Genomic DNA, 14,701 nt, shown 5'->3' on the forward strand with positions numbered 1-14,701 from the left:
CCCCCCCCCATCCATTACGCCTGCGCTCACTGTGAGAAAAAGTGGGTCTCAGGTCAGCAATCTTCTTTCTGCCCGTCCTGCGTTCCTCCCACCATGTCAGTGCCCCAGGAAGCTTCTAGGTCCCGGGATGAGTGCACCCCCCCTCCCCCGGAGTGGGCTGTTGCTATGTTTCAATCAGTGTCCGACCTGACTAAGGTTTCTCAGTCCCTGGTCCAGGCACTTCAACGCATCCCGCTTCTCTCTAATGCCACCAGTGCCACGAACGCCTTACACGGCGATTCGCTCGCACCTGTCCTAGACCCTCACAGAGGCAGACCGGACAAGAGAGACAGAAAAAGGACCTTATCTAGATATCTCCCTCCTGTTCACCTGACCACATCGGGATTCCCCTTATCTGCCCGTTCCCCTTCCTCACAGGCGGACCTCGGGTCTGACGTAACGTTTCAGTCGGAATCTGACTCGGATGCAGACTTCCGGAGCACAGGACATGGTCGATAGCCTTATTTCAGCTATCGTTCAGATGCTTGATCTTAAGGAAGATGAGGCAAGCTCTCAGGACGTCTCCGTTGTTTTTAAACGGATTAAACGTCCCTCTAGGGTTTTTCCTAATCACAAGGAGTTTGACAGCACTACCTCCACTCACTGGGAAAACCCTGGTAAGCGTTTCCCCCGCAGGAAACGGCTTGATGTGTTATACCCTTTTCACTCCGACCTGGTCTCCAAATGGTCCGAGTCTCCTAAGGTCAACCCGCCCGTGTCCAGGCTATCTTCACAGACAGTTCTGTCTATTCTGGACGCGGCTTCCCTTAAGGACCCCACGGACAGCCAAACGAGACGCTAGCAAAATCGTCATTTGAGGCCTCCGGAGCTTCCCTTTGCCCTAGTTTCGCCTCGTCATGGGTAGCCAAGGCTGTATCAGCCTGGGCCAAGACTCTGAGCAGAGGCATTTTGGCCTCTGCTCCTGCTGAAGAACTGTCTGAATTAGCGGATCAGATTTCGCTGGCGGGAAAATACCTCATGAATGCGTCTCTTGATGCAGCGGCCTGCTCTACCAGGGCTAACGGCAACATTGTCGCCATTCGCCGGATTCGTTCGCTAAAGGCGTGGAACGCTGACCCCGCATCTAAGAAATCGCTCACTGGTCTGCCCTTCCAGGGCTCCATACTCTTCGGCTCGCAGCTAGATCAAATGATCTCGGACGCTACTGGCGGTAAGAGTACCTCCTTACCCCAGTCCAAGCCGAAACGTCCCTTCAACAGGAGGGGCCCCCAGTCCTTTCGTTCCTTTCGGTCTTTTGCCTCTTCGGGAAACCCCGTCCAGGACCGTTCCTCCTCACAAGGGGACCGAAGAAAACCTTCTTTCAGGCCTCTGCCACGCTGGAGAGCCAAGAGCCACCCCGCAAAACCGTCGGGATCTCGGGGCCACAGGTTTTCTAATAAATGACGGGTCGCCCCCACCTGGAATTCTTTCCAGGGTGGGAGGCCGCCTTCTTCTATTCTCAGAGGTTTGGCTTTCAGTAGTCGACGACGCCTGGGTCAGGGAGATCGTCACGTCAGGCTACAAAATAGAGTTTTCTTCGCCCCCAGGAAGACGTTTCATGCTCTCTCGTCCTCCCAAACAGCCCTCTCATCTCCCAGGGCTTCTCCAGGCCGTCGATTCGCTCCTCGCCTCGGGAGTCGTAGTGCCGGTGCCTTTTCGCCAGCGGTTTTCCGGGTTTTATTCAAACCTGTTCGTGGTTCCAAAAAAGGACGGCTCTCTCCGTCCGATTCTGGACCTCAAGCGATTGAACCGCCACCTTCGGATTCGACACTTCAAAATGGAACCTCTGCGCTCGGTGATCGCGTCCATGGAGCCAGGAGAGTTTCTGTGCTCAGTGGACATTCGGGATGCGTACCTTCACATTCTGATTTGTGTACAGCATCAGAGGTTCCTCCGATTCGCGATCAGGGAGCATCATTACCAGTTCACTGCCCTCCCCTTTGGGCTGGCATCTGCTCCCAGGGTCTTTACGAAGGTCATGGCAGCTATCATGGCCATTCTGTTCAAAAGGGATTCTGGTAATCCCATACCTTCGACGACCTCTTAATCAAGGGCTCATCCCAGCGGGATTGCAGCCAGAGCCTCCAGCTTACTCTGGACACCCTAGTTCGCCTAGGCTGGTTGATCAACTACCAGAAGTCTTCCTTTATTCCAATCCAGTGGCTGGAGTTCCTAGGCATGGAATTCGATACCTTTCGGGCTCAGGTCTTCCTTCCCAAGGAGAAGTTTCTTTCTCTTCGTCGGGGTGTCAGAGCGCTAAAGGGTCCGAGCCCTCTGTCCCTTCGTCTAGCCATGAGAGTTCTGGGGAGAATGGTCGCTTCTATGGAAGCGGTCCCCTATGCTCAGTTCCACTCTCGTCCCCTCCAGCTGGCTCTTCTGTCTGCCTGGGACAGGAATCCTCTTTCCCTGGACCGTCCGTTTCGCCTCTCTCCCAGGGTGAGGCAGTCTCTCACTTGGTGGACGCTGTCCACCTCCATTCTGCGCGGGAGGTCATTTCTCCCTCCCCACGGGCAGGTGATTACCACCGATGCCAGTCTCCAGAGTTGGGGAGCGGTCTTTCTCCACCTCACAGCCCAGGGCCGCTGGACTGCTCAAGTGGCGTGCCTCTCGATCAACCTCTTGGAAATCAGAGCCATCTTCCTAGCCCTCATCCGCTGGGAGTCCCTCCTCTCGGGAAAGCCGGTCCGCATTCGGTCGGACAATGCCACGGCCGTGGCATACATAAACCACCAAGGGGGTACTCGCAGCAGTCAAGTCATGGCGGAAGTAGCAAAAATTCTCCGCTGGGCGGAGGGTCACGTTCCCTCTCTGTCAGCCATCCACATCCCAGGGGTGGACAATTGGGAGGCCAACTTTCTAAGTTGCCAGGGCATCGTGGCGGGCGAGTGGTCTCTTCTTCCCGCAATCTTCAGCCAGATTTGCCAGCGGTGGGGCATTCCAGACGTCGACTTAATGGCCTCCCGGGCAAACCACAAGGTTCCCCAGTACGTCTCCAGGTCTCGGGACCCGATGGCCGTCGGATGCGACGCTCTCATGATCTCTTGGGCCCAGTTCCGGATGCCCTATCTGTTCCCGCCTCTCCCTCTGATCCCAAGGGTCGTAAAGATGAAGTCGGAAGGGGTCCCCGTACTCTTGGTAGCTCCAGATTGGCCTCGCAGAGCCTGGTACGCGTAGCTGATGAACATGTTATCGAACGTTCCGTGGAGACTTCCGGATCTTCCGGACCTTCTTTCACAGGGGCCCCTCTCCCACCCGAATTCTCGGTCGCTGAATTTAACGGTATGGCCGTTGAGGCCGCGGTCCTGAAGAACGCGGGTTTTTTCTCATAGCGTCATCCAGACTATGATAAGAGCGAGAAAACCGGCCTCCTCGCGTGTCTACCACAGATGTTGGAAGGCCTTTTTCCAATGGTGTCGGGATAACAATCTGTTTCTGTTTCCTATGACCTTTTCCCTTCCTTCCTTTCTCAGCTTTCTTCAAACGGGCCTAGATTTGGGTCTTTCCCTTAGCACCTTGAAGGGTCAGATCTCCGCTCTATCAATTCTTTTTCAAAGAGACCTGGCTTCCCTGCCTCAGGTGAGGACCTTCATCCAGGGGGTCGCTCATATAGCTCCCCCCTTACCGTTCTCCTATTGAGCCTTGGGATCTCAACCTCGTCTTAGATTCCCTACAGCGGGCGCCCTTTGAACCACTTCAGGACGTTTCATTCTCACTTCTATCCTGGAAGGTAGCCTTTTTGGTCCCCATCACCTCCATTAGAAGGGTTTCAGAGCTGGCGGCATTAACCTGTCGTTCTCCCTTTCTAGTCCTGCATCAGGACAAGGTGGTTCTTTGTCCGGTTCCTTCCTTCTTACCAAAGGTTGTCTTATCTTTTCATATCAACGAGGACATTGTCCTCCCGTCCTTTTGCCCTTCCCCGGTTCATCCATTGGAGAAAACCCTTCACAAGCTGGATGTGGTCAGGCCTATCCGGATTTACATCGCCAGAACTGCCTCTTTTCGTCAGGCCGATCCTCTGTTCGTCGTCGTCTCGGAAGGGTCTTCCTGCCTCCAAGTCCACGATTGCTCGTTGGATCCGTTCGGCGGTTCTGGAGGCATACCGTGCCCAAGACAAACAGCCTCCTTCGGGGTTGAAGGCTCACTCTACCCGGGCAGTGGGAGCTTCCTGGGCAGTTCGTCAGCAAGCTTCGGCCTCGCAGGTTTGCAAGGCCGCTACGTGGTCATCCATGCACACCTTTTGTCAAATTCTACGGGGTGCATACTCAGGCTTCCGCGGACATGAGCCTGGGTAGGAGGATACTGCAGGCGGCGGTTTCTCACCGGCCGACCTAGCTCCTCTTTTTCTGCAGAATACCCGCCCTAGGGACTGCTTTTGGACGTCCCATGGTTACCTGTGTCCCCCAATGAAGCGAGAGAGAGAGATTTTTGGTTCTTACTGTAAAATCTTTCTTGGAGCCTTCATTGGGGGACACAGCACCCTCCCTTGAAGTTGTACCGTGTTGGCTAACGTGCCGTTGTTGTGGGTTGGTACATAGGTTGAGTTTTATATTACCTGTTCCTACTACTGCTTTTGCACCAACTGAGTTGCCTGGTACCTGTCGGAGGGTGTATACTGCCAGGTAGGAGTTACTACTTCTTTATTTGCATAGTGTCAGCCTCCTAGTGACAGCAGCATACACCCATGGTTACCTGTGTCCGCCAATGAAGGCTCCAAGAAAGAGATTTTACGGTAAGAACCAAAAATCCCTCTTTTTTGTGCGTCGGGTCCGCCGATTTCGTCCGCGCATTGGCAGCCGAAACTCTGCCCCCTCCTCCCCGGAACTCACAATGGGCAGCGGATGCATTGTAAAACTGCATCCGCTGCCCACGTTGTGCTACATTAACACACTGTCCGTCGGGCCAACGGTTTGTGACGGCCCGCACCGACTGACTAGTGTGAAAGTAGCCTTAGAATGATGTTTTATGCGTATGAATCCTATGGGTTTTTGTGTGATCAAGCACAATATTTCTTCCATGTAGTTTTTCAGCAAGTATAAATTTATTTTAGAAGGGGCATAGGAAAATAAAGCTGATAACTCAGGATTCAAGAATTCATCAAGTGATATGGAGATCTGAGACAAAATGATGCTTTCTGTTACAGGTTGTAGCCTACATATTGGACAGAAATGCGTGCCTTCTACCAGCTTACTTTTCAGTAACCGAAATCCGTAAACTTTATCCTGAAGGAAAACTTCCACATTGGGTAAGGATTTATTGTAAAGCCATTTTAGGGAACCATTTTGGCAGGAAAGTGTGTGTACTTTTTATTTGGAAGTAATATCCTACTCTCAGGCCAAATTATAATTGTTTTATTTCGTGGCATAAGACAACAGTAAGTACCGTAAATGAAAATACCATAGTTGACTTTTTTTTTGCACAGTTAATGATGAGCCTTATAGCCCTGATTTATCAGTGTTTTTCACCGGAATTCTTGAGTAAAACATTTTGAACCGTCCCACAATTTTCACGCAACACTAGTTTGTGCAGAAATAGATACTGTATTTTCCGGCGTTTAAGACGACCCTCCAACTTTTCCACTTAAAATATAAAATCTTAAAAGACGGGTCTTCTCATACGCCGTGTGTCATCTTACAGGGTGGGTGCGGACCAATCTGCATATGGCGGAGAGGAGTAGTCCCAATAACGAAGGGGGGGGGCGTCTCACAGGGAAGGTGTCAGTGGAGTATCCCCCTATTACCTCATTGTGGCAGCAATGCTCTCTGCGGGTCTCTGTGCTGGGGGCAACTGCGGCTCCCCTTTCAGCAGTGTGGGGGCTCTGTGCTGGGGGGGCGGTGGCTCTTTGTGCAGTGTCGGGGCTCCGCCTGCATTTCCTCAAAGCCCGGAGGCCCCGGCAGCTCCATTGCTGCGATGCGGTGGCCTCTGGGAAAATGGCTGCTGGGGCGGCGTATGGTCAGTTTCAGATCTTGTCTCCCGAGATCTTGGGACGAGATCTGAATCTGAGCATGCGCCACCCTCAGCGGCCATTTTCCCAGTAATAGGGGGATACTCCACTTACACCTTCCCTGTGAGACCCCCCCCCCCCCTTCGTCATCGGGACCACTCCCACCACCACCATATGCACATTGGTCCGCATCTGCCCTATAAGACGACCCCTGACTTTTAAGAAGATTTTCAGGGGTTAAAAGGTCGTCTTACACGCCGGAAAATACGGTACTTTAACGTTTTTCACAACTGTTTCGTCCAGCTCTGCCCAGATGAGTGGAACTGGAATGGAGAAGAAAATGAGGCGCACTCTGCTCAATACGAGGTGCTGGCTGAACTTGGGTTGGCTGAACTTGGGTTAACCCAAAATCAAACTAAGAAGGTAGCAGCCGCACTCAAACACTGATATAGTTTAGGAGAAAAAAAAAAGTTGTTGTTCCAGCATCTGGTAAGATATTTCTTTCTTTATTTTAGGTCCATTAAAAATTTACAAAAATTACAGTGGTTGCATAGACAGGGCAAGGGAGCAAGATGCGTTTTGAACGCTCACTTGCTTTCTGTATCACAGCTTGTCTACACAATCAAAAGGATTTACTAAAATACTAAAGTGCCAATGAAAACCAGTTGGAACATGACACAATTACATTAATGAATACATTCCTTATTCAACAGATGTATGAAAACATGGTCTCTTTAAAACCTTTAGGGCTTCTTGAATCCAGATTAAATAGCCAATACACTTCTTTTGTTAATAATTTGCGTTTAATAGTTCCACCTCTTGTATGTGCAAATGTGTTTTTTTCTTCTTTTTTTTCTATACCTAAGTCTTGTAAGGAAGACATGTCACAATTTTGCTCAACAATAAAATGCTTTGCAATAGCAGAAGCGTTTCTACTGATATTTGTATTAAGATGATTATTATTATTTATTTATATAGCACCCTTGATTCCATGGTGCTGTACATGAGAAGTGGTTACATACAAATTGCAGTAAACAAACTAACAATTACAAACTGATACAGAAGGGAGACGACCCTGCCCTGCGGACTTACATTCTACAGGATGGTGGGGAAGGAGACAGTAGGTTGGGGGTTACGGTAGCTCTGGTAGTGGTGAGGAGGCAGCGGGGTCTGCAGGCTTTCCTGAAGAGGTGGGCTTTCAGTTTGTCTGAAGGATCCAAATGTGGTCATTGTAATGTTTATTGTACTAGGTTCTTAATTTACGTGTAGTGTATACTATGTAGAACTTATCACATGTGGTGCAATTCATTTTGTATACCATGTTATCTGAGTCATAATAAACCACATGACACAATTGCATCAATGATTACATTCCTTATATATTGTATTCCTGATATAGTTTGCAAAAGTTATTTCTTGTTTATTACATGTGCAGAAAAAAACACCACAGCAAGGTGAAACAGTAATGGAAAGGTAATGTTACGACCCCTCCAGGGTCTTTGTCAAACCCATAGGGGCTTCTGTATCAGCGTAAAAGTGGCGTGTATTGTGCTTCCTGTGGTGCCATCTGCACATGTAATAAACAAGAAATACCTTTTGCAAACTATATCGGTGTTTGAGTGTGGCTGTTTCCTTCTTATTTTGAACTGGAATGGGGCGTGATGACTTATGCTTGTCTAATTCATGACAAACTGGTTTACCTTATAGCACAGCTCTTGCTCCAGTCTCTGGAGTTAGATTTGTGGCAAGGTTCATTGTGCTTTGAGACATGCCTGATTCTTTAAGAGGCGTGTGCATCTTAATGGATCGGACACCTCTAACTTTCCCAGGCCCCCTCATCAATACTGTCATGAACAACGCTAGTCTTGATGAATTGGGACCATAGACTTTGTTAGCAAAAAAAAAAAATGATACCAAGAGTTCTTTTGGTACTCGTGTCACCAGTGTACATAAGGATCCATTACTGTACTTTTTTGGTGTATAAGACTCACTTTTTCAACAACAAAGTTGGGAGGGCAAATGGTAGTAGGGGCTGCGTCTTATAGTCTGAGTGCAGTCTTGCCGGGGGTGGGGGGTGTTTGCGGTGACAGAAGTGTGGTGATGCGGCCTGGTGTGTGCGGTGAGCAGAACACATCATTGGTTTCCCAGCAACCATTGTCGTGAAGCCATGGGCCTCCGGAGGCGGTGCATGCACAGATTGGGATCTCGGCCTAGCTGAGATCTCAATCTGCGCACGCGCCGCCTCCAGTAGCCATTTTCCTGAGTCTGTGGGCTTCAGCTAAATGGCTGCCAGAGGTCACGCGTGGATCTCTGGCTGGGCTGAGATTCCAATCTGCACACCGATGCCTCCAGCGGCCCACGGCTTCAGCAAAATGGCTGCCAGATGCACTCTGCTCTGCTCACTGCTAACATCGGGCCTCAGCATCGAGCAGCTCGGATACCCCCTCCTTCCACCCAGGGCCCACAGCATTGCCCCACTTTTGCTGGCTTCCTGAGGAAGGGACCATGCCTTCTGTAACCCCCGCTCCACCACTGCCAGCCCCCAAGTAAGATACCGTAAATTCGGACTAGAAGACGTAACCCCCCATCTTATAAAACTAAATTTTTTTATTAATTTTGGAAAAGAAGGAAAAAATAATTTTCGAAAATTTGGGGTGTGTCTTATAGTCCAAAAAATATTGTAATTGTGTTAAAAAGTATATTTGTATTTCTCCTTCGCCACATTGGGGGACACAGGACCATGGGTGTTATGCTGCTGTCACTAGGACGCTGACACTAAGTTGAGACTAAAAAAGGTTAGCTCCTCCCCTGCAGTATACACCCTCATGCTGGCTTCCAGAGACCCAGTTCAAGCTTAGTGTCCGTAGGAGGCACACTGGATTTAAACCTTTCTATCCCGGACACAGGGGGCCACGGATTCTTTCATGTTCCGATCTCCCCCGAACCAACAGGCGAGCACGGGAGTTTTACCTCTCCGTATCCTCTCCTGCGACGTGGGATGCCACTGCCTGAGCTGATTTTAGGGGCGACGGGCCCCTTCAAGGGCACCGATCTCCCCCATCCCTTATCAGACGAGCACTGGAGTGTCACCTCCAGTATCCTCTTCTGCAGCCAGGCCTATTGCCGGACATTTTGCCCTGCCCACCAGGTTTTCCCTCGGCTGTTCAGAGGCACCTTCATTGTGGCATCCGTGCAGCCCCCACTGCATCACCACTGAGAAAACGAATGATGGAAGGAGGCGGACGTTTCCTCTCCACCCCCCTTTTATGGGGATGGTGGATGGAGGCTTCCCCCAACCCTGCACCGTCCTAATCCCCCGGGCACAGCTCACCCTCTGACCGCTGGTGCAGCAAGCTTCTCTGCGTTTCCCCTTCTGTTTGGGGTAAGTGCCATAACATTTGGTGGGGTGTCGGTCGTCCCAGCGGTTTCGGAGGGCTCCTTCTCCTTTTTTCAGGGTCTCCCCCCTAGGGGCCGGCGCTCCGCGGCCGCGCGCTGGGCCGAAGCCGCAAATTTAGTCCCCGGCTTCGGCCTAGCTGTCCGGTTTCCAATAGGCTCCACCCCCTTTTCGCGTCATTCTGCGGCTCCGCCCCCCCGGTCCTGGTGCTTCTCGCTCTCTGCGAGATTACCCTCACCAACCCCCGGCGGCCATCTTTCTTTTCTCTGCATGCCGCAGCTCCAGCTCCACGTGCAGCGCTCTGACCACCGGCTGTCGCTCCTCCACGTGCAGCGTTCTGTACGCTGGCTGTCGCTTCTCCAGCACCGCCGCTCTCCCTCTCTCTGCGGGACACAGGACCACGGGTAAGGAGACCACGTTAGTTCTCCCTAGCAGCGTCGCCCTCGCTTCCATAGCTTACAGGCCCTACCTGAGCACTATCTCTTACATTAGCGTACACCATGTCCCAGTCAAGGACCAAAAGGACCACCAAGGTGCATACTACCTTTTTTACTGCGTGTACCACCTGCCAGGCTCCACTTCCTCGGCCTCAGCGTTCCCCTCCCCCCTCTGCTCAGCCTGCGATGCCCCAGGTGCCCAGGAGCCCTCCGCCGCTACCAACCCCAGTGTATCTAGTCCCCCTGAGTGGGTTGCGTCACTGTCACAGTCCGTGGATTCGCTAGCCAAAGCGATTAAATCCCTTCAGGACCCCTCTGGGGATCGGGGCCCTCTTTTTCCTGGGTTAAGAGATCCCTCCGTAACAGGGGAATCGTCGGCCAGCAGAGGCCGCTCTCACCGGAAGGAGGCACGGTCATCCAGAAAACGGATCCGCACTACCTCCCCTGAGCACTCGTCACACCAGTCAGCCTCTGGTAGCTCCACTTCTCGCTCACCCTCTCTAGGGGCCCGTAGCGATTTATGGCTCTGAATATGAGTCTGATGCATCCTTAGACCCGGATGCTCCGGAGTTTAGGTCTACTGTCGACTCCCTCATTGAGGCAGTCAATCACGCATTAAAAGTGGACGATGATTCTAATTCTGCCCCGGACCATCCCGTTTCCTTTACGAGACACAAGCGTTCCCATAAGACGTTCGCCTCTCACCCAGATTTCCTGGATATAGTCAGGCGACACAGGGAGCGTCCGGATAAGCGTTTTATAGGCAAAAAGGTCCTGGAATCGAAGTATCCCTTTTCCGCAGATCTTGTTAAAGATTGGACGGAATCTCCGCTAGTAGATCCTCCGGTTTTGCGTTTGGCAACCAAAACTCTCTTATCCGTTCCTGACGGTGCTTCAATTAAGAGTCCCACGGAACGCCAGCTAGATTCCCTAGCTCGCTCAGTGTACGAAGCCTCGGGTTCCTCTCTATTTCCCTCCTTCGCTGCGGCTTGGGTTGCCAAGGCAATGGTTTACTGGGCAGATGCCCTCGCGAAATCCATTCAGGAACTTCCGTCTGAAGTGGCAGACCTGGCCAAACAAATTGCCATGGCTGGAGATTATGTGATGTATGCGTCCCTCGACACAGCGGACTGTGCAGCAACTGCGGCTTCGAACGCCATCACTATTAGGAGAGCTATCTGGCTCAGAGAGTGGCGTGCAGATTCCTCCTCAAAAAAGTCTCTGGTTTCCCTTCCCTTTCAGAGCGGGCGTCTTTTCGGAGAAAAGCTAGACCAGCTTATTTCCGACGCTACAGGAGGAAAGAGCAAGTTCCTCCCGCAACACAGGCCCAAAGCTGCTTTTCAGCGACAACAATATTTTCGCTTTCGGCCCTTTCGCAGTAGCCCATTCTCGTCCAATTCTGCCCCCTCATCCAGATCAGAACAATCCGCACGCTCAGACAGGGACTCTCGACCTTCTTTCAGGCCGAATCAGTCCTGGGGAGGAAAGCCTAGGCAACCCAGAAAAAGCGGGTCCAGGCCTGCCAGATTCTCTTCACAATGACTCGGGGACTATTCCAGTCGACACCTCCAAAGTAGGCGGACGTCTGCTTCTTTTTCAGCAAGTCTGGCTCTCCGTCGTCCACGACGAATGGGTCAGGGATCTGGTGTCGTCTGGCTACAAAATAGAATTCTCCGCCTCCCCTCCAGCACGGTTTTTTCCCCTCTCGTCTCCCAAGTTCAGGAGCTCAATCTCGCGCCCTTCACTGCGCCATCGAATCCCTCCGCCAAAGCGGCGTCATCGTTCCGGTTCCGGAACACGAGAAATTCAGAGGTTTCTACTCAAACCTCTTCATCGTGCCGAAAAAGCACGGGACGGTACGCCCCATTTTGGACCTGAAGCTCCTAAACAAGTACGTAAAAGTACGGCACTTCAGGATGGAATCTCTCCGATTGGTCATCTCCTGGAGAGAGGGGAGTTCCTAGCATCAATAGATATCAAAGATTCTTACCTTCACATCCCAATCTTCCCGCCACATCAAAGGTTTCTCCGTTTTGCCATCCTGGAGGACCACTTTCAGTTCACAGCCTTACCCTTCGGTCTCGCCACGGCGCCCAGGGTATTTACAAAAGTCATGGCGGCTGTCATGGCCATTCTTCACTCTCGAGGACTGGTCGTGTTGCCATACCTAGACGACCTCCTCATAAAAGGTCCGTCTTATCAGGTCTGCGCAGCAAGCGTCCGCATTACCTTGGATTCTCTTTCGCGCCTGGGCTGGTTAATCAACTCGGACAAGTCCTCTCCCATTCCTGCCCGACGGATCTCATTCCTAGGCATGATCCTGGACACATCGAGGGGACTGGTCTTGCTTCCTCGGTCCAAGGCCCAAGAGCATCAGCAGGGAGCTCGGACGCTCTGTCACCCTCATCCACGGTCCATCCGGTTTGCCATGAAGATCCTGGGAAAAATGATGGCCGCAATAGAAGCTGTCCCTTTCGCTCAACTCAATCTCCGCCCCTTACAACAGGCTCTGCTGAACAACTGGGACAGGAGTCCCTTATCCCTCGACCGGCCATGCCCTCTGTCCCCACGGATCAGGCAAGCCCTCACATGGTGGACTCTGGGATCATCTATCCTCCAGGGGAAGTCTTTTCTCCCGATCCGCTGGCTGGTGGTAACTACCGATGCCAGTCTCCTCGGTTGGGGAGCGGTTTTCCTACACCACTCTGCCCAGGGGCGTTGGACGATTCGGGTGTCGAGGCTCCCTATAAACATCCTGGAAATTCGAGCGATCCGACTCGCCCTGAGACGTTTTCACTCCCTGCTTGCGGGTCACCCAATTCGAGTCCAATCGGACAACGTCACAGCCGTGGCGTATATAAACCATCAAGTGGGTACCCGCAGCAGGGCGGCGATGCAGGAAGTCTCTCACATTCTTCTTTGGGCCGGGTCATTCCATATCAAGTGATCCAAATATGAATATTTTTTTTACCTGACGTCTTTATTTTTTTTTTATTTTTTGTTTTTATGAAGTACAACTTTAGTTAATTACAAATTAAAAGTTTAGAATTTTTTTCTTCATCAGTTAATTTTTTACAGATTTTTAAAGTTTTGAAAAAATGTGGATTTTGGCCTGGTATGGCTTTACATTTTTTATCATATCTCGGGCTAGAATTAAGATATAGAGGTGGGAGAGGCATCATTTTTCTCAGAACGGTGCCAGCTTTCATTTGATATGTCACAAGACTATGTTTCTTTATATTTTATTTTGGAGAAATCAAATTAAAAATTTTGATGCGCAATTCTGAAAAAAAACGTATGTTTTAAAATTGTGAAAACATGCATGTGTGTTACTTGTGTCCTTGTTTATATTTGTACAGAGATTCAACTTGGGATCTATCACATTTGTATTTTTTTTTTTTTTAAGCCTTGAATCATCTGATTTTATGTTTGTGTGAGTTTCTTCCTTTTTTCTTTTCAAATTACAACTTACTGCATTCAACATTTATATGTAACAATAAAGAAACACAAAAAACAACTACTGAAGTGCCAGAATAAATACATCTTAATCATCATAACACAACTTGCTCAGCTATTTCAACCTGAATTCATTGAACAAGCCAAAAGATAAAAGGTGATCACATCCTCAAGTGTGATTTTCTAAATACAGTCTGATCCTAATTATATGTTAAAAACAAGATTAAAAGAACCAATATTTTTACCACCTATTTATACATGGAGCAATTTTTTTCTACTATATCACTAAACATGTCATTTCTGAAGTGTTTAAGAAGAATAGTCCAGTAGTTAAATCCTCGTACTATAAAATATGAACTAATCAAACAATTAATAGTAGGTTTTTACACTGGCCTTCTATCAGCAATGTGTCCCTTCTAGTGGGTGAAATGTCATCTTGTCCATAAGCGCTCACTAGCAATGGCCGTTTCCTTCTGTGTCAGAGTATGTGCGGCTGTCATGGTGCTCGGCTCCACCTGAGTTATATCTGATTTTTGTTCACTTTTACAATGTCTGATTTTCTTGGATACACAAAGGACGGCGCTGGACCAGAAGGTGCAGAAAAGTCACTTCTACGTCTTCATTTTCACAATCTTTGGAGAGTCCAGTAGCCGCCAGCACTGATCATATTCACAGGTCAGATCACCAGTTGTGTCATCCATTGCCGATCTTGTGCCGCCTTCTACCACGTCATGGACGTCACTGTCTTTATTTCCACTACATGGGATGACAGTCCGGTATTGCCGAGACCCTGTGATGGGTTCTGCTTCCTGTAACCGAGGTTATAACAAACTCTCCTCCTCTTCGTAGTCCTGGTTTGTACAATACATGAACTGGATGTTAAGAATATTTTTCTCCCTCCATTTGAGGAGTTGGCTGGGTGATAAGATTTGGTGTGAATACGGTCTGTGGAGGCTGGAGCTGCCGGCCGGTCATCTGCTCTGCAGTCACAGTCTACCCCTGGTCATCCTCAGCCCTAACAAAGCTTCTCCTCTGTCCTCTCCTGCTTCTAAGTGGTAACATAATAAAATAATACAGTAATATCTAGCAATCATGGATTATTTGGTAAATCTAGACCCCACACTATTAGACCACAGGCTGATCTGAAATCAAGATTTTTGAACTGACACTGAAATAGTTTTATTTTTTAAAATATGATCCCATCACGATCCCATCTTGTATTTTGGTACAGATGTGGATAGGAGCATAGCAGGCACATGTGCAGTTTTTGACATTTTTAAATTAAACGTTTTTTTCGGAAATGTGTTTTAAAGTTTTTCGCTTGCGTTCGCATAGGTAAAATATTAACAAAGATACTCTTGTGACATATCTGAAAGCCTGTACAGTTCTGAGTAGAATGGTGTTTATTTTGTTTATCTATCTCTTTTCTAGCCT

General features: G+C 49.7%; 1 protein-coding gene across 1 annotated transcript in view; it reads left to right on the plus strand.

Moving 5' to 3' along the window:
• Window positions 1-14,701, plus strand: part of MED23 (mediator complex subunit 23) — a 144,779-nt gene that overhangs the window by 15,784 nt on the left and 114,294 nt on the right. The window contains exon 7 of the mRNA XM_077289353.1: window positions 5,180-5,281. Within this exon, the coding sequence (XP_077145468.1) occupies window positions 5,180-5,281 (102 nt within the window). The remainder of the gene's footprint in view (window positions 1-5,179; window positions 5,282-14,701) is intronic.

This window comes from Ranitomeya variabilis, chromosome 2 (genome assembly GCF_051348905.1).
Source record: "Ranitomeya variabilis isolate aRanVar5 chromosome 2, aRanVar5.hap1, whole genome shotgun sequence".
NCBI lineage: Eukaryota > Metazoa > Chordata > Amphibia > Anura > Dendrobatidae > Ranitomeya > Ranitomeya variabilis.